Consider the following 23,476-nt stretch of genomic DNA (forward strand, 5'->3'; position numbering starts at 1 on the left):
GAGTCCAGCAGTGTATGTTTATGTGATTTTCATCAAGAAAGCATGCTATATTGTGAGTTTAACTATCACTTCCAGCATACTGGAGATCATTTAACACTGAGAAGTGTTTTTATTGCTTAATCACACACATACACACAAACCCAAAATGACATACTTGAGTAAGATTAAACATGTGAAATTTATTTTTTAATTTATTTTTTCTTATCTTTATTCAACAGTAGCAGTAAAGCACAGTCTGTAACCTTTGTGAAACCAGATCTTAAAAAATGTATATGGCTCTAAAAAAAAAAAGCTAAAATAAGTGCTTTTTCTTTGCAAACAATCTTTAAACTTTGTGTGTGACTACTGTCTAAATTATTAGCAGTGAAGGGAGAGACTGGGTTTCAAGATTTCTTTACTATGTTGTCACTTTTATGTGTGTAGGTAGTCTGTGTGTAAACCCTGTGAGTGAATGGGTGCACATTAATTCGGCAAATAATGAAACCTAAGAGAAAAGTGTGTCAGATGCTTGAGCCAGGAAGTACTCATTTGTTGTTAAGCTATTAGGAACCACTCCAGTAGCTGCTGCTCCTGATTTTTGTTGTTCAGTTAAAGAACTATTGTGAGGCTCCATTTGAGTACACTGATCCTCGTCCAACAGCCAAAACCCCTCTTTTCACCACAGCTAATAACCTAGATATGTTTGTTAGCTTGGCACTCCATTAGCCATATTTAACAACTTTGTTAATCAGCATGCTGAAAGCCCTTAAATAACAACAGAGGTCTTTCTCAGCTGAGGCAGGTACCGTGGTGAGAAAGGGGAAAAGGGCAGGAAAAGAGGAAGCAAAAGGGAACAGAAAGGGAGACAATATTAAAAGATCAGGTGAGGAGGTGGAGCTACTGGAATTGTTGCCCAGTAAACTGGCTCATACCAATGTCAGAATAAGTTAGAAATCCTCAGTGCAACACTTTGCATTTGTCCTTTTTTCACTGCTTTATGAATATTTCAGAGGTTAGGCTAACTCACTGCAGCTCAACAGTGCCCCCCAATGACAAGACACGCGCATAACTGTACAGTTGTGCCTGTTTTTAAGAAGCATGGAAGATAGTTTAATATTGACATTTATGTCACCATATACAAAGCTAAGGCTAAGTTTCTCTTAACATATGTAGTCTGAAGACATTTTGTCTGTTAAACCTTAAAAAAAAATCAACACTATTAATACTATTAATACTATTAAAACGATTGCAGGTTTTCTTTTAGGATTTAGTTCCTTGTTAAAATGCACATTTAAAAAAAGATGCACAAACATAACTTTAAAGTACATTAAATACAAATAATGCTAGCATGTTCAAAACATTCATCCATTAAATGGCACAGCATCATTTTCTTACCTTAAATAATAATGAAAACAATGGCTAAAACCTTTGCAATATGTGAACTAAAAAGTTTTTGGTTGCAAAACTCCTGCAACACAGATACAAATATTTGTTGTCTTGCCTCATTACAAAAGTAAAAATATTAAACTCTTGTTAGTACACAAAAACACAGAACAGGTCTCTTGATATAAAAAGTGCATTATTAATATTAGGCGATAATTTATTCTCTTAAGAGGGGCTATTCTTTGGCATCCAGAAAGGCACTGTGGAGAAATCTGGAGAAAAACAGAAAGCTCTGCTTGTCAACCTTTTTGATATCAGTGGTGCTGGCTTGATTATCTTGTTCTGGAGATATCTGCATAATTACCTTCACTGCATAATTAGCTTCTTATAACTCATGTCCAAGAAATGGATTTCAGTATTTTTTGACAAACACTTTGGTTAGATTGAAATGGGAGGTTTTGGTTAAACATTTTTTGGTGAATTGGCCTTAACTAGAAAGGTCTAATACAGAAACAAACAACATGAAACAACAGAGAGACAACATGGCAGGTTTCACATGGAAGATGGCAATATGCTGATCAAGTTCAAATAACCATACAAATATCAAATATGTACCTTATTTCCTGTAGAAAGCAATTAAAAATGATCAAACTGTCCCCACCAGTACTTTTAACTCATCTTTCCAAAAGCTGAAGAGAGGGAAGTTGGACTAGTGTGGGACGGCACAGTGTTGGTCTTTAGAACCCATTGCACTCTCTTCTTTCGTGCCATCCGGAGAATTTCTCTCAATGGGACAGGCTGCGTCTGACCTGAGCAATAGGGTGGAGGTGAATTCATATACTGACCTCACTACTGAAATCGTTGTGAAGGAAGCAGATTTTAACGCAGGAACTGAGGTAATCCTGACTCCAAAGCTTTGACTCGGTGTTAAAGTACGCTGATTCAGCTATCTGACATGCTTCCTTCCACTGGGTTGGCGCTGTAGGCCGGGCTGTCCTCTGTAGAGCCATAAGACTGCTGAGATTTAGACTCCTGTGTGGTGCTGGCAGGTGATTTTGGATTAAGCACTCTGGGAAGGTAAACCTGTAATTATACAACACAAAAGAGAGAGATGAGTGCTGAAAACAAACAAGAGGGCTCTTAAGGGTGTCTCTCAATATTAATTTTTGTGTATTCATTTATTCCGCCTGATGTGTTTGATGCAATATTGCATGTCATGGCAAAGTATGACTTTTACACAAAAGAATACTTAAGGTTAGGGAAGGTAAAGCGCCTGAAAATTCGTAAGGCAAACTAGGATACATCAGAAATGAACTTCGCTATTGTGGTCAATCAGGACTAAAGCATATTGTTCAGAAAACAAGGATTAAAACACTGACCTGGTACTCTTCTATTTCAATTCTCTCAATTTTATAATCACCTAATTTGTACTGTTATTTCACTGTTGTTGCCATTTCTGTGGCAAAAGTAATTAATCGTTATATTGTTAATGAGTAAAATAACAAGAGGATGACAAGATATGTAAATTAATATACAGCAAATTTAAGGTAAGTTACCCCAAGATCTTCTGATCGCTGTTCATGCTGTGGAATCTGTTAAAGAACAAGTACAGTACCTTGGTGTTTTCTGCCACTCCGTTTTCTGTATCCTCGTCCTCCTCTTTCACCTTCAAAAGAACACGAACAATATGAGGGCTCAGTGCGAGGGGCGGCAAAGATGTGTGCGACATATGCGCGTCAATGCAAATGCTCACCGCATAGTTGTGTGGACTGAGGTATTTGAAATGGCCGAAGCAGGTGTAGCTGATGCAGATGAAGACAGTGATACACAGGACCACCAGGGTGAAAAGAGATGTGGAGGTCAGGAAACCTGAAACACCACACAGCCCCCCACACAGATAGTTTAAATAGCGGCATGGAGATTTGTCTTATTATGCAGCTGCATGCAAGCAAACACCTACACATAATTACATAGTAATTATATACCGTATATGTGGTCCACAATTTACTTGAGGAATCATGGTTGGAAACTTTGAATGTTGGGAGAAACATCTTTTTGGAAGTTTACTTTGAGATATTAAACACTTCAGCAACATTTTATGCCTTTGCTTAGTTTAGAAACTGGACCATCTGACAGATGTATGTGTTACACTTGATAAAAATATCTTGAGGAAAAAAAAAAACCAAGAACAGCTGTTTTTAGTAACAGGCTGTAGACTGTAAAATTCTGTAAATTGATATAGTATATAGTAAGATTCTGTCTTAAGGCCAACTTTTTTTTTTTACAGATACTAGATATGGCTGAACATTAGTGGTTAATTGATGTTAGTGAATGTCAGGCAACTTTGCTGATGATAACTTTTTTCAGGTTAAGCCCACACCTGTTTCTTACCTGTTCTGAGGACAGAAAAGAAGTAGAGCCATATTAAGCAGATGATGGGTGCGGCCAGAGCTTGATTGACAGCTCCCAGGTGGACCTGGCGTTCTAGGCGGGCAGGCAGGTAGGCAAAGTACAGGTTGTGTTTGTCCACCAGGTGCTTCAGCAGCATATAAAGGAGACCTGATTGAGTCAGACACACACAACAAAGCCATTAAAAGAGAACCATGGCAGTGGTGACATATGTTGTATGTACAAAAGTGTAAAGGGACATTGAGGTCTCTGGCAAAGTCTGACAGAGTGAAGTAATCAAGAGAATGGCAAATAGATCTACTGATAATAAACCTTACAATGTGTTGATTGTGTGTGAGCGCATGTTTGTAACTACTTACCAAAAGGTACAATCATAGGACAAATGATGCTGTAAGCCATAATGACAGTGAACACACAGAGGGTCCAGCCATACATGGCTCCATATTCAAATTCATAGGCCTGGTTCTGTAAGCACAAGTGAAGTGACTTAAAGATGTTAAAATGAGGCTGAGAACAAAGAAATCTACAAACAAGGTATTCCATTCTTCTTGTTTAACTTTCAATTGACTTGAGTTTACAGGAAAAGACAACACAGCATAAATCTGTCTAGTTAGAAAGTAAACAGATCATTCTTTGGCCAGAGCACTTGATATGCTATTACACATTGTCCAGCTGTGTACAGGCCTATCTTAAGTACTTGTTTACATATCACGCATAGCCTGGAACACCTGATCAAAGATTTAACCTATATATTAATGGAGAAAGCATATTCTGAAAATGGTATCCATGTATTATACAATTAAGTTATGGTTACAAAGTCATATATTGATACGGTTAAAGTAAACAGTATCAAAAATCACAATTTTTTACAATTGATTATGTCCAAAACATATATTTTCTCTATTTTCACTAAGACAGCGGGACCCTGGGCCCTGGTGCCCAGGTATAGCATTCCTTTAATGGACAAAGCCATTACAAACCTGTTTGACATATTTCCTTTCAGCAGCGGAGCGCGCAAATACCATACGAATGGTGTAAAGCAGTAACCCTGGCAACCGCAGCAACTCCATCCCAGAGCCCACCAGGCCCGCCGTGATCACATAGTTGACAAAGAACGCCGCTTGGTCAGGAAAAAACACACACCTGGTGTAAGGAAGGAAAGGAAAACAAAAAAAATACAAGAAGACAATAAAGTCCAACCAATGAGGAAAAGACATTAAAGAAAAGGAGAATTTTTGGAAAGTCCACAGAATTCTGTCCACAAATCATAAAAGCCGTTTGGCCACATGCAAGAACATTTTCTTTCCTTGCATTTCCAACACATTTTTCTGATCATGTCAGGTTCAACAAAAACTGGCAACTTTAGAAAAACAGTCGTAAATTAAATTACAACCAAACTTAAGAGGACAATGTGAAATATGAAACTAGATTCAAAACCTGACTTCAACAGGAGATCTTGCTGCATGATTAGTTATTTGTAACACTGACATAAATGTATCTCTCTCTATAATGTAGTCATTCTTAAAATTAATTCGTACATATTTGATTTGAATTTTAAAAATCAAGAAGCAGGAAAGAGGGATTACTTACTCAAACCTCAGTTTCCCATCTGAGAGAAACTTTTTATCAAACACCCAGCGGAAAAACACAGCGAGACTGAAAAAACAAAAGAGATTACAAAACGTTTGGCGAGGTTCTTCCTCAAACCAACTGTACAAAAATGCAACAATTAGCCCTAAGAGGAATCTTCTACAGCCAACTGACATTCATTTTATATCTGCCATTTTACTGTAGATACATACTATCCAGTCAACTGCAATTCCCTCTTCCTCTTTTTTTTTAAAGTGTGTAAGCGCCCTATTTATTACTGTTTTTAACATACACTGTTTGCTAAACTATGAATTATTACTGCAAATACAAAATTAACTTGGATGCTGGGAACTGTTGCTTATTCACACTGATTGTAACACAAATTACCTGGTCAGCCCTAGTGAGGGGAGGATAAGCACCATGAAGAGCAGGAAGAAGTAGAGCTTACGCATCATGCTCAGCTGCTCACTGGACCTGAGACACAAAGGGCACAGGATCAAAACATTTTCCTCAGCTAACAGGAACCAATCACTGCACTGCCTCTCTGTGTGTGTGTGTGTGTGTGTGTGTGTGTAATACCTGCTCCAGTGTGATTCTCCTAGTGTAGAATAGTAGACTATGGTAGGTAGCAACGCGGAGAAGGACCACAGCAGGAGAGTGGGGAAGAACTGACTGATAATGGGGCTCTGAGGTGAAAAACAAAACAAACTGTAGATTCCCAGCTTTAAAAGCAAACTTGTGACAAACGGGTATCTACACGTGTAAGTCTCACGTTGAGATAGTAGATGGGCTTCGTCACATTGAACTTGTCTATGGTGTTGATAATGATGGCGGGAGTCGTGAGGAAGGTGAGCAGGAAGAAGAGGAGGAAGTTGAGCGTCACATAGCGCATGAACCAGGGAAAACCCCGCACTGACAGATTGTCCCTGTAGGACAGGGAAAATAAGAAAAACAGAAGCAACAGGACAGTTACATACAAAGAGGCAGCATAGATAAAACATAACAGTGAGGCACACTCTTATTCCTCCTTCAATTCCTCTTCATCAGGCAAGTAAATCAAAATGTTTTTATATGCACAGTAGGTGTTTTGCTAAAGATTAAACATTTCACAGATGACATTATCCACAGTAACTTGCAGTGAGTAAGCAGGTTAGAAGGAATTCTAAAGGACACTAAGCGGGATTTACACTGGAATGATTCAAATAATTGATTTCACCAAATACTGAGGAATGTTCTTTGCAATACCTCACTGCTCTGGTTGATACGGTTGAAAAAAATATCACAGTATTAACAGGAATATTTTCATGGTACCAATATAGCCACAATATGACAAGTGTGAGTAAGATCACATATGAAATAATCCAGCTAGTGTGTAACATAGTGTAATGTGTTCCACTTTTAGGCATTACATCAGACAAAAAAAAACTTGTTTTGCTTATTTACAATTTAATTTGAATCAATAATTTGGTCATCAGAATTTTGTAAAACAATAACACCATATGATTCCACTAAAAATCACTGAATGATAATATTGAATTTATTGCCCATCCCTACTGGCACCAGAATTAGAAATACCAAGTCATATGATCTGCATGGAGCACATACTGTGTGAAGGGTTGGTATCTCAGACCTTACCAGTACACATTTTTGGGATGGGGTGCAAAGCTAACCCTCCACTTGTTCACTTTCAGAGTTCCACTCTTGGATGAAGGTTGGGGCTGCCTCCCACAGCAGCAGCATGTTCTACCACACTCGAGTGCGTTGAAGTCTTTCAGAATGCTGAGGTGAATAAATGACAGCTGTTGGTAATACACATCCACCAGCTTTTGACATAAAGGTGGCCAAAAGGCCAGTAAAAAGTCAAGTGGTGACAATAAAATTGAGAGATAACTGTCGTGATCAGGCCAGAGGACAAGCATAGTCAGCCAACATAGTATTGCTGCATCCAGGCTGGGAAACAACTTATAATGGCAGAAAACACTGGCACATACTGTTTGACAAACAATCACCTCTTGTCAGGGTAGCCATGCTACAGCACATTGCTCCATTTTCAAAAAAGAAACATAATTTGAAAAATGGGAACAACTACTGCGGTTGGATCAATGCCTCTCTGATACAGTAACAACTAAAACTATTTCATACTACTTCAGTATTGGTTGCATTGCTGTTGGACTGGAACGTATTATCGTGTCTCAGGTGTTTCATTTAATATTACAGATGTTACTGTTGTTTCCTCCACCTGTAAATACAGACACAAGCACTGACAAAAAGCTACTCACTACTTGGCCATAGCCTCAGTCTGTAGGGTCACAAATGCAATCCCCAGGGGGCGCTGTGGCACCAGTTCTACCTGCTTCCTAACCTCTGCCAGCAGTTCTTTTTCTTTAGTACTGTAGTACTCTATGGCATCGACCTGAAGAAACACACAGACAAACACAGATTAAATCCCTTACACCTCTGTTTCAATCATGGTGTAAAATACTTCACATGCTTGCTTCATTTACTGCACCTGTAAATGAATAACACTGAAAAAACCTTTTCATTTCATCACAACTTTACAGCTATAAAAAAAAACGGTATTCGGTCTTATCTACTTTTACCATAAATCATAACATGAAAGACAAAAACTAAAAGCATCCAGGAACCCTGCACAAAGCTGTTTTATCATCTGGTCCATCTCACCTTCTCAGAGTTGGTGCAGCAACAGAGGTTCCCGCACAAACATGGGTTAATCAACTCATGTTTTCCTGTTTTCTCAAGGACACACTCGTAGTATCGAAGGTTTTTTCCAGCTCGAATCCTGGGGTTAGAAAGCGCACACATAAAGCTTGGTTAAACTTAGTAAAAAAAGGAGCCTCAACATTTTTAACACACTTCTAATACTGGAATATGATTCACGCTGGTGCTTGCAGCCATTTCCTCTGCAGACACACAAACACTATATAAAACCATTTAAATATTGAACAGTAAGAGAGAAATTGAAACATACCATAAATTTTTGGGCTGCAAAACTAAAATAATGAGCTTAAAGAAACTACAAGTTCAAGGAATTGACCGGGTTATGGGAAATTTTTCTCTGTGGGTTTGTAGCTGCACAGACATTAGATTCATTGTCAAAAATTAACAGTTTTTATTTGTGAAATTTTAAGGCAATAAGCCAATATGACTTTATGGCCTGATCACTTGCATATATTGGCATGCACTCACTTGCACAGAGGGCAAGAATCACATGATTTTTATTTACTTACCTTTCTTTTTCAAGGTTCATGAGTTTGGCCACATCATAACCCAGGGTCACAGCACACACTTGATGACAAGGGTACGCCTCTCTATACAAAAACAGTACTGTCATTGAGGAATGCAGGAGGTGGCTATTATTAATGGTAACGTGAGTACAATGTATCGAAACTAAAAGTCAGCTTTATACAAGATGAAAACAGTGGGTGTAACAGTTCCGTCCACTCACGTGAAATGGGCGTTTATATCTTCTTCTGTTGCTGTTTTAGGAATTGAACACACAAACAAGGTGTTTCTGGTCTACAAAGTGAAAGACAGGATGACAGATCAGACAGGTACCATCACAGGTCAGTGACTTCTAGTTAATATAATTCATCCAGAGTTTACTCTGGTATGGCTTTCATTATGCATTTAGCTCCTCATAGACAGGTGCAATCCAATGTAAAATAAACTCAGAAAGTCAAACAAGTAATAAGAACTCAGTTTTAATTTGTGCACCCGTGACATGCAGACCAAGTGTGGATGATCAGAACTCTCTTAAAAATAACATCAAATCTTGTAGCCTGGTCCTGAGTAGTCAGAGACTCACTGTCTCTCTGCCTATGTCTTTCATTTGTGATGTGTGATGTCGCAGCAGAACAACCGTCAGGGTCAGGTAGAGAACTGCAAACACTGTGTGCAGCCATAGCAGGTTGTTTCTAGAGGCAAAAATGACAGACACCAAGAAACATTTTGGTATGACCAAACCACAAAGCTCCTCTGCAATACAAACGTGAACTCATTTATCCCTATACATTTTTTATTTAATATGCTTATAGAGTAGTTACCCTTTTTGAAGATTACCAATAGTTGTCCTTCCAAAAGTTGTGGGATCATTACCTGAAAGAAATAAACAGCATTATTCAGCATTTCTTTTTTAAAAAGAAAATGTACGCAAGTAGAGGCAAGAACATGAACAGAAAAAGATTAAAAATACACGCAACCTAAGCCAGAGTTTGGTCAAAATGACCTATGAAAAAAAAAGACATAAATTAGATACAGGTCCCTGATTATGAAGTGGACAGTGCAGCTTCCCAGTTTTGATTGCTTGATTCACATTTGAAGCCACCATAAAATACACACTAAATACACACCTGACCCATAATCAGTACATAAAATAGCCTTGCAAATATGTAAGGGAACTGTAATTTAAGCCATTAACAGACACTGGTTGTTATTATCAATTTACACTTGTGTTGTGTTGAACTGTAATCAGAGACAGAGTGTAATGTCAAACCCACCCAGCAGGTCTCCACTCAGGTTGACAGGCAGTATGACTGACAGGGAGGCGACAGTTATGACCAACAGCAGGACGATCAGATGACGCTGAAAAGATAGGTAGTGAACAGCGTCCATGCCACATCTGGCTTTTATTTTTTCCTCACTGGAAAACGCGCACACACACACACACACACACACACACACACACACACACACACACACACACACACACACACACACACACACACACACACACACACACACACACACACACACACACTGATAAGAGGAAACCAACACATGGCCTGTATACAGAGAAACAATGACAATCAAAGGAGAAAACAAACCACAAGGTCACTCACTCCATTCTGAGGATATAAGGAAGCCAAGAGCAGAAGCCCTAAAGAGAGAGAGGTATTTTGATTATACTAACATACAATAAAGATTATATTGATAAAGATTATTTGACATGTTCTTCATGGTCTCCCAAAAGCATATTGACTCTAAAACCAGATTTATACAGTAGCATGTCATGTCAGTGATATTACAGGCTAGCTAAGTGTGAGTAAAAATGATTACCAATATTCAACTGAAACAATCTTAATACAACAGTGTTGATTTGTCATGATGTGATATAAAGGGACTACTCATCTCGATCGGTGCAACTCATCTTTTATGCTAGTTGAATACCGATTTTGGTGCTGAAACGGACAACCAAGACTTTCTTTTACATACCCATTCATACTCTAAGTCATCCACGCTGGACACAAAGGATGACGTGTATCCATAGCGACGATGTGTTGACTCAGTGAACCTGAAACACAGAGTCGAGGGTCAAAGACTACATCAAACTGAAAGAAAGATCACATAGATGATTCATTTACCATTACAATTGGTTTACAGTACTTATTTTGGTCAGTATGTCTACCACAGCTAGCCCGAGCCTCAGATCATGCCACTATGGCTGAAAAAGAGTTTGTCAGGTTGTGAACTCACCCTTCGTTGTCTGCGACCAGTGCCAGACGCCCATAGTCCCAAAACCTCCTCCTGATAATAGAGAAGAGGATCAGCAACACCTGTAGGTGGCAAGAAAAGTCATTATAGCTAATTATCGCCTAGCAGAAAGAGCTTTCTTGGGCTTTCTTTGTACCTGAAGAGATATTTATTTGGAAGAATAAAGAAAATATTAAGTATTCTCTGCCTCTGAAAACAAGACAGAAAGAACTACAGATAACTGGGGTTATGAGATTTTAACTCTACATTAATCTACACACCAGAAAGACAGAGAAATCGAGCAGTAGCACAACTGGCACTCCTCCAAAATGGACCCCACTAAGTACGGTTTTCTGTGTGGAGCTGAAGCAGGTACTGTTGTCCACGAAGCCAGAGGGAGAGGTACCATTTGTGATCAGCCACCACAGGGAAGTCATCACTGGAGTGGAACCAGCAGCTCGTCTGCAGAGAATGACAGTAGTATATGTTGAGAAATGACCTCCCAGAGCCAAAGCTGTTCCCACAGTGATAAGAAAAATACTAGGGCTGGTAACAGTTATTTTCTTTATCAGTTAATCTGTTGATTATTTTTTCTTCCATTAATTGTTTACTTGAGAAACTGTCAGAAAGTTTCAGAAAATGTGGGTCAAAGTTTCCCAGAGTCCAAGGTGACATCTTCAAATTGCTTGATTTGTCCAAACACTGGTAAAAAAAAAGTAAAACCTTTAATTTGAAATGAATATTAGAGAAAGAAAGAAAATATTTACACTTGAGAGGCTGGAATTATCAAATATATTTACATTGTTGCTCAACAAATGAGCTGATTGTTTTTTTGCCCTAAAAATAATATAATATTGGGAACCTATACCCATTTTTAAACTGGTTGCAACACTGAAAAGGGGAGTAAACGTCAAGGGGTACTGTCTTTGCAGGAGAAAGGTAATATAAGGGAATCCCTACATCAGGGGTCTTAGACTATGAGTTGTGCAGCATGTAGGCAGATTTTTTTCACTGATTAACACACCTTGCAATGATATTCTGCAACGCTCAGACCTTAACAGAACACCGTAGTACGGCTGCAACTACCAATCACTGTCATCATCAAATTAATCAATCAATTATTTTTGTTAACTCTGGAAAAACTCAAATAGTGAAAAGTGCCTGAAACAATTTTCCAGAGCTCAGGATGACATCTTCAAATGTCTGGTTTTGTCCAACCAACAGTCAAAAACCTAAAGACGTTCAATTTACAATGACATAAAACAGAGAAAAGCAGCAAATTCTCACATTTGAGAACATGTAACCAGCAAATATTTGTGATTTTCACTTGAGAAATTACATAAGTGATTCCATTATCAAAATATTAAATATTGGATTAATCAGCTAATCATTTCAGCTCTCCACAGTGGGCTCCTTGGCCCATCAGGAGTGCGCTACAACGTGCAGCTTTTAGCAGCTTCAAGCTTTTTAGGTGCTAACGTCTTTCCTGAAGACATTAAATCAGAGGATGTTACCAATAATTGCATAATTGAAACCAGAAAGAAAGAAGTGAGAAACTAAGATGGTGTTGCCTGTGGTTGCAGTGACAGCATATGTGCTCTCAGTGTGTGTGGTGGGAGAAGTACTCAGATGTACTTCTCTGCAGTACTGTATATTACTGGACTATTTATTGCATTACAATAGAATATTGTTATTAGTATATTTTATAAACTGTCCACTTGTTTTGTATATAGAATCCGAGTCTGCAAGGTAACTACTAAATGTAGAGGAGTTAAAGTAAACAAAGTACTCAAGTAAAGTACAGTTACCTAGAAGAAGTACTTCATTACAGTACTTGAGTAAATGCACTTCGTTACATTCCACCACTGCTGGGCTCATAGTTTGAGACCCCTTGTGTACAGTAATGTATTCTGAAAGACATCTGCAGCAGCGGCGCAATGGCGCCTGTGGTTTTTCATTTTTTCTAAGACCGAACGCATAATCAGGGGATTCTGTCGTGCTTGGAGCATGACTGGGACTGAAGCAAAGATAAAACAACAGTCGGTGACTGCGGTTTCACCACCGGAGTCCGTGGCAAATCCCACTCGTCACGAGTCGTTAACAGAGCCCCTCGCGCCCCACCTCTCCTGAAATAGATGGTCCGCGCTCACGGAGTCACGAGTGCGCAGTTAAAAAAAAATTTACAATGCATGATACGACCGCTGACTTTTTTCCGTTAAACCTGACATTTAAATTTACGAGGAACAAAAATTACAACAGAGTATGCCATCTTTCTGCTTCAGTTTGAATGCAGGCGTCTCTCTCTGAGTGACGCCTCCTCGCTCTCTAACAGCTGTTCGCTGTCTTCACACTTGAACACACCGCGACAAGCGAGCAGTTACTGATACTTTAACTCGCCAGGCTGAAAGTTAAACCGACGCGTATTTAGTTGAACTGAGCAGGATAGTTAAAGCAACACTTACGTGACAGCTACAGCCCACAAAAAAAGTTGCGAGAAAATTTGCTAATGCTAATGAGGCTTCTTTAACCCCGCCAACTACCACAAGTGACAACGGATATGTCAACATCCGCTAACATAACTTGATTAACTTGTCTGGAAATGGTACGACTCCCGTTCCCAGGATGCCTGCGTAGGTGTGTGACATTTGGACGTTCATACCTGTCTGTCTGTCCTTTATTCATACATACCTGTATGTCGGTCCGTTTCCCTTTATTCTGCCTAGAGGGAAACTTCTTCCTTTTTCTTTTTCTTTTTCTTTTTTTTTCTCTTTAACTGTAATAACTCTGACCCCCCCCCCTTTTCTGTTCCGTGTATGCGCAGACGCTGTCGTGTTCAGGGTTCCAGTCAGCCCTCGGAGCCTCCACGGACAAATGGAGCAGGAGCCTCACTCCGTACGCCGCTTTTACGGGAGGCTAAGTAGAAATACTACAATTTGACCTTGAATAAATATAACATTACCACACTCTAAGAACGGCCCATTACAAATAAAACTCTTAGATGCGCATATATATAAAGTTACTCATGCGGCCTTGTGATGATGTTAGATCATATTATTGGATTATTATTACTGTTGCATTAACGTGTAAGCGGCATTCTAATGTTTTAGCTCGAGCTGGAGCTCATTTAACAACTTAATAAATTGTTAGGTAAAAAAAAATCTATAACTGTGCATCATAGTTTAATAACAATAATTCATTTTATTTAAATAGTGCATTATTTTTTAAGATACTTAAAGACACTGGCATTTTAGAGTTCCGTTATATATTTTGCATGTAAAACCTTAATCTCCAAAGTTACTTTTAACTACAGCTATCAAATAAACTTAAAAGTATAATGTTCTCCCCCTGAAATATCACGGAGTATTATGTAGCATAATTTGGAAATACTCAGATAAAGGAAAATTATCTCAAAGTTTTACTTGCTGCACTATTTTGTAATAGAATACCCTTTTTGGGGCAAGAAAGTCATAGAAACAAGGAGACAAATAAATAGAAGAGACAAAAAAATAGATCATGGCGGCATCTTGCATATTCAACAAAAATGTACACATTCCTGAGTTGAAAATGGGTGCCATAAAAAGCTTCTTTATTTTACTGCCTTTCGCTTTTCAAAGATTTATTTTTAAATCTTTACGGAAAAAGCCTTGCTTTATCTTCTTGTTAAGTTTCAGTTGGATGAGCTGGTGATGAGCTGGGGTGATTCTGACGTGGTAAGTATTTATATTTTGAAGGTTTCAAATTTCATAGAATTGAAAACTCCTTCAATGGACAACATTGACATCAGTTGATATTCCATTTAAATTCCAGTGGTTAAGTGTTAGCTAATTTGTGAGGCAAAAATGCTTCCAGAGCAAATTAGGACATCAGGTCCATTTTAAAGGAGAACGGAAGTGTAAGTAACAGCTAATCATAGTTAATAATACCCAAATCTGTAATCAAATCAAATGTATCTTCTTTGAAATTAGCTGGAGAAATATTCACTATTCAATGCCCCCCTGCCCCTTTCTATGAGTGGATCAAGAGCAGAGTTGTTACTGCATATTGGTCATTAAGACATGGACATCATTTATAGAGCGAATTTGTCACAGCTTGTCCAAATTATTTGCTTGTTAGGCATTGTCGGGCATAATTTTATTCTGAAAATCCTGTCAGCAGCAGCCTGCTCAACACAGACACAAAGACGGCTGAGCTGCAGGCTCTCAGGTGAGCTCCGATGTCATGGTGAAAGATCTTGCTGCAACTTCAGGAGCTGAATGAAATATAATACAAGAAGGCGTTTTTTGATATCATTTAAAAATGAAATTGAGCAGCTCTATCATGAAACCCTTCAGGTGCACCACACAAATCAACAAAATGATATGAATGAGAAAAGAGAGATAGAGAAGGAGCATGTCTATTATTTTGGCGAGCTTTCAAAAAATGTCCCTGTCAAAGATGAAACCAAACCTATGCATTTGGTTGAGAAAGGCACACACCTGTGTATATAAGGTCAGTCTATTCATGTCAGGACAAAATCTAAGCAATGAAATCCAAGGAACTCTCTGCAAACCTCCACAACAAAATTCTGTGGCAAGGCGTAGATCAGGGAAAGGCTATAAAGCCTTTTCTAAAGTTCCGAGTGTTCCCAGGAGCACAGTGGCTTCAATAATTGTGAAATGGGAGAAGCTTCCTAGAGTTGGCCACCCAGCCAAATAGAGTAAATGGGCAAGAAGGGCCATGGTCAGGGAGGTGACCAAGAACCCAACAGTCAATGTAACAGAGCTTCAGAAGTTCTCTGAAGAGATGGGAGAACCTGCTGGAAGGTTGGCCATTTCAGCAGCTCTCCATCGATCAGGTCTTTATAGTAGAGTAAGTAGAGCCTGCCTGGAGTTTGCCAAACAGCATTTAAAGGACCATGAGAGCATGAGGAAAAAGATTCTCTGGTCCGATGAAAAAAAAATTGAACCCTTTGGGTAGATCTCCAAACACAGTGTCTGGCAAACACCAGGCACTGCTCATCACCTGGCTAATACCATCCCTATGGCGAAGCATGATGGTGTCAGCATCTTGCTGTGGGGGTGCGTCTCAGCGGCAGGAACAAGGAGACTGGTCAGAATTGAAGGAAGGATGAATGCAGCCAAATACAGAGAGGCCCTTGAAGAAAACTTGCTCCAGAGTGCGGGCGAGCTGAGACTGGGGCAATGGTTCACGCAGAACAACAATGACCTGAAGCATACGGCCAAGAGAATGCTGGAGTGGCTTTGGGACAAGTCTCTGACTGGCATTTTGAGGAAGATGATCCTATGCATTACCAAAAGAACAAATAGGTGTAAATATGTAATTTCTGAAAATACGTATTTATTGAGATGAAGGACGTTTTGACACTGCCTACAAATGTAGTCACAAAAAAATCATATGATGTGTGGAAGTTGGTAGCCTTTTGGGACTCATTCAAATAAAAATGTCCCAACATTGAAAACAAAAGCATAGCGGTTTAATAAACTAAAGGCTATAGTAAACTGTAAAAACACGAGCCTATTCAGCATCTACATGGAAATTCCATGAATAACATACTTTCCTTTTTAGCTCTGTTCTCCTCTTTGAGGATTTAATTAATGGTTAAATTAATGACAGTCGTGCTGGTGACTCATGTTCATCGTTACAACAAGCATAATTGGCATGAAAGACATCACGTGAGAGAGATGTGTAAACACAGGATCCATATTTTATCCTGATCGTGTTGGGAAATTGAAATGCTGAAGCTCCCTACACACACACACACACACACACACACACTGGGGTCAAAAAGTCTGAGACCACTTTCATATTTATGCGAATGGGAAAGTGGTATATATGTATATATATATGTGTGTGTGTGTGTGTGTGTGTGTGTGTGTGTGTGTGTGTGTGTGTGTGTGTGTGTGTGTGTGAGTGTGTTTGCGTGTGTTTGTGGGTGTGTGTGTTTTAAGTTTTGCTTCCTTATTTTTTAACAGAATACAGAAAACAGAATCCAACAGAGACATGGAAATGGAAATACATTTTGGCTGCATGAAGTCTAATCAATAAATTAATTTTTTACCCGGTTTAATTGTAGAATACATGTGTTTTTTTAATGTGTTAGCTTCTGTTAAATTATAGTTTTGTAGCCAGAGGCATAGCCTAATCATAGTACCAGGAAGAAAGCTGACATTTTCTACATTCCATGTGCATTGCGCCAAGTGACACCTCATGACAGAGACAGGAAAAATGATTAGTTGTATTTCAAGTTCAAGGAGTTTACTGACAGTTCTATCTTTTGTAGACACACCGGAGAGACAAATACTCGATATACACAGCGGATATTTGAGAAGAGATTTTGGAAATCAGAGAAACGTTAAAGGAGATTTGAGCCAACTTAAAGAGCAAAGGAAGGAGATGAAACATTTCCTTGGTTTCTACATCTTTACCTTAGTTTTACTAAACTGTTTTTTTAGTACTACAGGTTTCGATGATGCCACAGCTCCAGGTGACATTATTATTGGGGGAATTTTCCCAATACATGAAAGTGTTAATGTTACCATGAGAGAAGATGGCAGTGACAGCAGGATCTGTAACAGGTAAGTTTTTTTACCCTGATGTGTGCTGTAATGTGGTTATTATATATAAATGTAGAGTACATTTATATATAATATCTGTGATGGGATCCCACAGGTTCAGCATAACTCGGCTGGTCCAGTCTCTGATTATGGTGCAGGCGGTGGAGGAGGTAAATAAGAGGCATGTGTTGGGGAACCTCACCCTAGGATATTCTATACTAGACTCCTGTTCTGATGTTACCACGGCACTCATTAGCACCCAGGCCTTCATGAGGAGGAACGGTGAGTAGTTGTATGTGACACATTGGTATAGGAATATTTCACGATAGACATCCATCAGTAACTGAACAATATTTTTTTGGGATTACAGGGATAAACAGTACATAAATTGTGAAAGAGATTTTATGACTACAAAAGGTGAACGTTTATATATATAAAGAAAAATCAAATTTTAAACTGTGTGGATAATGGAGAAAGATGAAATATGAAATTTTGGGCTTATATCCTGCTGAGAATGCAAAGTTTGGCTCTCAAACTGTTTTAACTGTTGCCATTTATATATATTACATTATCTTACCCTCTGCTACTCAGATGATGATCCTAGTAATTAAAGAGTCATAACCCATTATTGTAGATTCTGTCCTGTCACTTTTTAGTTTACAATTGTATATACAGATATATATATATATATACATATATGTATGTATAATATACCTGGATGGTGCAGAGCGGTCCTCCCCACCTGTGTTGGCTGTTGTCGGTGATTACTACTCAGAGATATCCATATCGGTCTCCAGGCAACTCAACCTGGAGTATATCCCTCAGGTATGACAGAGCCGCTAAGGAAGGCTGCTAAAGTGTGACTGATAGAATTTGCATGCATTTACGTCAGCGCTAAGATCTAAACTGCAGAAAATTCTCGCCAGAAAATATAAAATTGGTTCAGCTCAGTGATGTTAAATGAATAGTTCGACATTTGGGCAAATGAACTTATTCACTTTGTTGACAGAGCTAGATGAGAACATCGATGCCACCCTCATGTCTGTATGATAAATATTGGGCTCCTACTATCAGCTGGTTAGCTTAGCTTAACAGATAGACTGGAAAGAGCCATCCGAAAACCCAAGTGTAACATGTTTTTGTACTTCCGTTTTTGAGCAGATAAAACAAACGAGATATAAAGTGTTAATTAGTGAACTTTAGAGGTGCTGGTGAGTGGATTTGGCAAGCTTTGGACACAGCCAGGCTAGTTCTTTGTATTTGCTTGCTGTAGCTTCAGAATTACCATACAGACATGAGTGGCATCAATTATCTCATCTTACTTTCAGCAAGAAAGTAAATAGGCGTATTTTTCCGAAAGTGTCAAATTATTCCTTCTTTTTAGATGTCAAGCACATGAATGCAGACAAAATTTGTCCTATCACTACTGTATATTTATGTAGTGTAACTATACTTGTGTAACTGATGTTTTGTAATATTTCCACAGATAAGTTATGGTGCAACCTCTGGTCTCTTGAGTGATAAAACACGTTTTCCCAGCTTTATGAGGACAGTACCAGAGGATGATCACCAGGCACAAGCCATCATTGAGATTCTACAGAGACACCAATGGACCTGGGTCGGTGTAGTGACAACCGATAGTGACTACGGTCACTACATAGCTGAACGCCTCCAGCATCATGCAACCGGCAAAAACATTTGCTTTGCCTTCACCTCTATTCTTCCAGACGTTCTGGGTGACGACAGACTCCAGGAACGCATTAACGCTACAGTGAAAAGCATTACTCATAATGAAAATGCCAAAGTCATTGTGTCCTTCGCCAAACCTCATCACATGATGTATCTTTTTAACAGTCTTCTCAAGGATCCTCGAGGCAGAGGGAAAGTTTGGGTGGCCAGTGATAATTGGTCAGAATCAGCTGATATTCTACTGAAACACTGGACTTTGAGTGACATAGGAACAATTTTTGGGACAACTCTTAAATCTGGAAACTCAGCCAGGTTTAAGCAGTACCTCAGTAATCTTGACGTAAACCCTGATCGCCACAAGAACAACACATTCTTGTATAACTTTCTAAAGGAACATCAACAACAAGAAAATGAGAGGTGGGAGGCTGCACAAAATGCCAGTTCCACACAGGAAGATTTGGGTATGAAACTCGACCGTGCTGTCAGACTGGTGAAAAGAGAGAATCCCAATGACACAGTCACTGACGTATTAATGAAGAAGTTACATCCATATGCTGTGTTCAGTGTTGAGTTGGCAGTTAGAGCTATCGCTCAGGCTGTTGTAGACCTCTGCGTCAATAGGGACTGTAAGACTAGCCAGAGATTACAGCCAGTCGAGGTAAATACATTCTCTCCCCCCTCTCTCTCTCTTTTTCTCCCTCTCACACACACACACACACACACACACACACACACACACACACACACACACACACACACACATACACAGACAAGCACAAATAAATACGCATGATGAATGCTAAGACCAAATGTGAAATAAAATTCACACGGTTGTGAAAAGGAAATTCTCTTTTAGCATGATCACAAATTCACCGTTTTCAACACTTTGCACTTTCAGTTACGAGGAGCCTTAAGGAAAGCAACGTTCCACCTGGATGGGAAAAACTATACATTCGACAGCAGGGGGGACCTCAACTCAGGATATGATGTCATCCTTTGGAGGCAGACTTCACCAACCTTTATGGACATGTACTACATTGTAGCTCGTTACAGTATAGAAACCCATAGCTTGACTTTCATTTCGCAGCAAACATATCGAGATGTCATCAGTGTCACAGTAAGGATTTGCCTTTTATTTATCACTCTTTATTAATATTCTATGTATCCTCATTCTCTACAGCATACATTAGCAGTGTGACTTTATGGACAGCAGGGTCGGTCGGTTGGTCCACCACTTTGGCCCAGACTTACATATCTCGACAACTGTTGGATGGATTGCTGTGACATTTTGTATAGACATTAATAGTCCCCCGAGGAATCCTACCACCTTTGGTGATCCCCTGACATTTCCTTTAGTGCCACTATGAGGTTGACATTTTTGTTTTTTAGTGAAATGTGTTGACATCTGTTTGATTGATTAAGTACTGCTTAAGAACAGTCTCACAGAGCCTGGCTGCAGATCCTTGTTTTGTCTTGTTTCGTGTTTCACCATAGCTTTCCTTGTCGTGTTCTTCCTATTTTGACGACTGTATGCATATTCATGAGCTCTACCAAAAAAAAGTGCATGATGAGGGATACTTTCTCTTCTCAGGGTGATGTGATTTCCAGGTGTTCAAACAGCTGTGCTCCAGGCTACAGGAAGCAGTCAGCCCAGGGCCAGCCTGTTTGCTGCTATCTATGCCACCCCTGTCCTGTGGACCACTTTTCCAATATCAGCGGTGTGTATCAGACTAAAGTAAACGATATCATTAATGACTTTTATGGTTGTTCACAAAACAAAACAATGATAACTCTGCAAGACAAATTTTGCTGATACTATGAGGCCTATCACCTTGTTAACTATGAGGAATAGCACACAGTATATCCAACTTGAAGATCATAATGAGCGTTTTTCCTCTGTTTGCAGATTCCACAGAATGTCATCTTTGCAACACTGAGACTGATTACTCCTCCATGGGAAGTGACAGGTGTTTCCGCAAGAAACCTGTCTTCCTGAGTTGGGATGATAAATATCATAAGGTGCTGCTGGCATTTACTGCTCTAGGGGCACTGCTTACCATTGTTGTTGGGATCATCTTCCTTGCACGCTGGAATACGCCTGTTGTGCGTGCATCTGTGGGCCCCATCTGCATCCTCCTCCTCGCCTCTCTCTTGAGCACGTTTGTGAGTGTGATATTGTTTGGTGGAAAACCCAACCCCTGGCAGTGCCAAGCACGGCAGGTACTGTTTGGCTTGAGCTTCACCCTGTGTGTCTCCTGCATCATGGTCAAGTCCTTTAAGATCATCTTGGCCTTTGAGTTTGACCCCAGCATTAAGAGTGTCCTGGAAAAGCTCTACAAGCCTTACATCATTATTACAGCGTGCATGGCAGGTCAAGTGCTGATCTGTGCCCTGTGGCTTTCATTCAAGTCTCCAATGCCCAAATGGGAGTTACTGAAAAACAAAGAGGAGCGCCTGCTTTTTTGCAATGAAACATCCTTTACTGCATTTGGAGCCATGCTAAGCTATACTGGCGTGTTAGCTCTCATCTGCTTTGGTGTTGCTTTCAAGGGCAGAAAGCTGCCGCAAAGTTACAATGATGCAAAGTTCATCACCTTTGCTATGTTGATTTACTTCATCTGCTGGATCATCTTTGGCCCAGTTTATGTCACTGTCACAGGCCGCTACCTTCCAACAGTGGAGATGGTCGTCATCCTCATCTCAGCCTACGGCATCCTGTTCTGTCAGTTCTTCACCAAGTGTTACATTATTCTGTTCAAGCCAGAAGCAAACACAGTAAACGCCTTCCGCCAGGATGTAAGGAATTACTCCTCGGGTCACATCCGATATGAGGATAACTGGATCTCATCTTCCTTTAGCTCTGGAGAGATTCAAAACACTGCTGTAGATGTGGAGTCAACAACGTCAAATTCATTGTCATTCGATCGACTGAATGACCAGCACCTATCCATGAGCTCTGGTCTGTCATCACGCTCTCTGTTACCAGTTTCGAACCCACAGCTCGTAAGACGGCAGAGCAACAACAATAAGAGGCAATTAAGGAGATATTTAAGTTTGCCAGTGTAAATAACAAAGTAATACACAAAAGTAAAAAAAATCCATTAAAATATTTAAAAACTGTAGCACAAAATGTAATGGTTCAAGGATTATTATGGCTGCCACTAGCCATTATTTTCATTATTGATTAACATACTAATTATTTTCTATATCAATCGAGTATTTGTTTTGTCTATAAAAGGCCAGAAACTAGTAAAAAAAAAAAGCGATATAATTTCCACAAGCCTAATGTGAATTATTCTAATTGCTTATTTCACCAACAGCATAAACACCAAAATTGCTTTTAAGTTTACTATGATATCAAGCAAAGCACCGACTCCTTATACTTTTGAACCTTTTGTACAGAGACGATGAATCCTAAAGACTTTGGTGATACACCGACTTTTCATGTACTGCCACTAGCAGCTGAAGATGATTTGTGGTTTTGACTAAAAATTACTGCTGTATGGATTGCCATGAAAGTTGATACAGTCATTCGTGTTTCCCTCAGGAAAAACAGTTATCATTTGGGTGATCCCTTAACTTTTCATTTAGCACCACCATCACGGATCAGAAACTAAGGCTTAACTAAGCTGGTGAAAATGGCTACTGAAGAGCACGCTAGCATTAAGTCATTGTGAGCATGTTGGCACACTGATATTAGCATTTTGCTCAAAGCACCACTGTGCCCTAATAAATCCTCACAGAGCTGCTAGCATGACTATAGACTCCTAATCTTGTTACTTGAAAAATGAGTGAAACGATTGATTATCAGAATTGTTGCTGATTAATCTTCTGTCAATTGGCTTATCAATTAACTGACTAACTGTCTCAGCTCTAAATGTCATATCGGAAGTATTGACAAAAACACTCAAAAATGAACAATTGCAGCTCTCACTTCTTTAGGGGTTTACATTATAAATGGCACAAAATATTAAATAATATTTGTCACATTAAAGATTTGATAATAGTCATTGTTATAATTATGTAATAATTGCCATATCTGATAAACCTATAATTCAATAAATGAATGGAACAAAACACTGTAGTGGGCTGTACTAGATCCTGAAATTTTCCTGATGTACAAAAACACCTCCTGGGAAAAGCCATTGTGGCAACAATCAGTACTCTACTCTGTAATGACTGCATTGCCATTCTGGATTATGGTCTGTGTTCTCTGTTTCATGTTTAATATCTATTTAAATATATGTGATAGTTGGGCGTAAGGAATATCTTTCTAGGTGTTGAGATCATTTCACACAATCGTTAGACAGGAAAGGCAATCATTAGTTTGGAAAATAAACTTTTCTTTAATTCTAGCAATCTCATCTTCAAATCTCATAAAC

The 23,476-nt window shown here is 39.2% G+C and overlaps 2 protein-coding genes across 3 annotated transcripts; one reads left to right on the forward strand and one right to left on the reverse strand.

Moving 5' to 3' along the window:
• Positions 1-120: 120 nt before the first annotated feature.
• On the reverse strand, positions 121-13,722 carry tmem63a (transmembrane protein 63A). 2 transcript variants are annotated; one of them, XM_040124703.1, is made up of 23 exons: positions 13,540-13,722; positions 11,133-11,313; positions 10,855-10,934; positions 10,594-10,672; positions 10,221-10,258; positions 9,879-10,021; positions 9,426-9,477; positions 9,188-9,296; positions 8,828-8,898; positions 8,610-8,690; positions 8,044-8,161; positions 7,641-7,774; positions 6,997-7,140; positions 6,134-6,287; positions 5,941-6,047; positions 5,749-5,835; positions 5,362-5,427; positions 4,752-4,914; positions 4,131-4,236; positions 3,754-3,921; positions 3,116-3,231; positions 2,978-3,028; positions 121-2,445 (listed from the first exon to the last, which is right to left on the reverse strand). In XM_040124703.1, exons 2-23 carry the CDS (start codon positions 11,286-11,288, stop codon positions 2,305-2,307), a joined length of 2,364 nt encoding a protein of 787 aa, XP_039980637.1. In that variant the 5' UTR covers positions 11,289-11,313; positions 13,540-13,722; the 3' UTR covers positions 121-2,304. The 2 variants fall into 2 exon arrangements, with proteins under 2 accessions (XP_039980637.1, XP_039980638.1); XM_040124704.1 differs by lacking the exon at positions 13,540-13,722 and adding an exon at positions 13,314-13,522.
• On the forward strand, positions 13,665-23,476 carry LOC120789330 (G-protein coupled receptor family C group 6 member A-like). The gene is made up of 9 exons (XM_040125995.1): positions 13,665-13,768; positions 15,010-15,054; positions 17,304-17,426; positions 17,521-17,687; positions 18,133-18,230; positions 18,892-19,752; positions 19,993-20,211; positions 20,686-20,812; positions 21,001-23,476. Exons 1-9 carry the CDS (start codon positions 13,665-13,667, stop codon positions 22,158-22,160), a joined length of 2,904 nt encoding a protein of 967 aa, XP_039981929.1. The 3' UTR covers positions 22,161-23,476.

Source organism: Xiphias gladius, chromosome 4, assembly GCF_016859285.1.
Source record: "Xiphias gladius isolate SHS-SW01 ecotype Sanya breed wild chromosome 4, ASM1685928v1, whole genome shotgun sequence".
Classification (NCBI taxonomy): domain Eukaryota; kingdom Metazoa; phylum Chordata; class Actinopteri; order Istiophoriformes; family Xiphiidae; genus Xiphias; species Xiphias gladius.

Excerpts from the sequence above, each read along its gene's own strand:
- tmem63a (XM_040124703.1), bottom strand. The coding sequence starts at position 11,288 with ATGACTTCCCTGTGGTGGCTGATCACAAATGGTACCTCTCCCTCTGGC. Across the intron at positions 7,141-7,640 it reads ACTGAGGCTATGGCCAAGTA|CATTCTGAAAGACTTCAACG; the intron begins GTGAGTAGCTTT and ends TATTCACCTCAG. Across the intron at positions 6,288-6,996 it reads CATCCCAAAAATGTGTACTG|GGACAATCTGTCAGTGCGGG; the intron begins GTAAGGTCTGAG and ends CCTGTCCTACAG.
- LOC120789330 (XM_040125995.1), top strand. The coding sequence starts at position 13,665 with ATGCGCAGACGCTGTCGTGTTCAGGGTTCCAGTCAGCCCTCGGAGCCT. Across the intron at positions 15,055-17,303 it reads GCTGAGCTGCAGGCTCTCAG|TACTACAGGTTTCGATGATG; the intron begins GTGAGCTCCGAT and ends CTGTTTTTTTAG. Across the intron at positions 19,753-19,992 it reads AGAGATTACAGCCAGTCGAG|TTACGAGGAGCCTTAAGGAA; the intron begins GTAAATACATTC and ends TTGCACTTTCAG.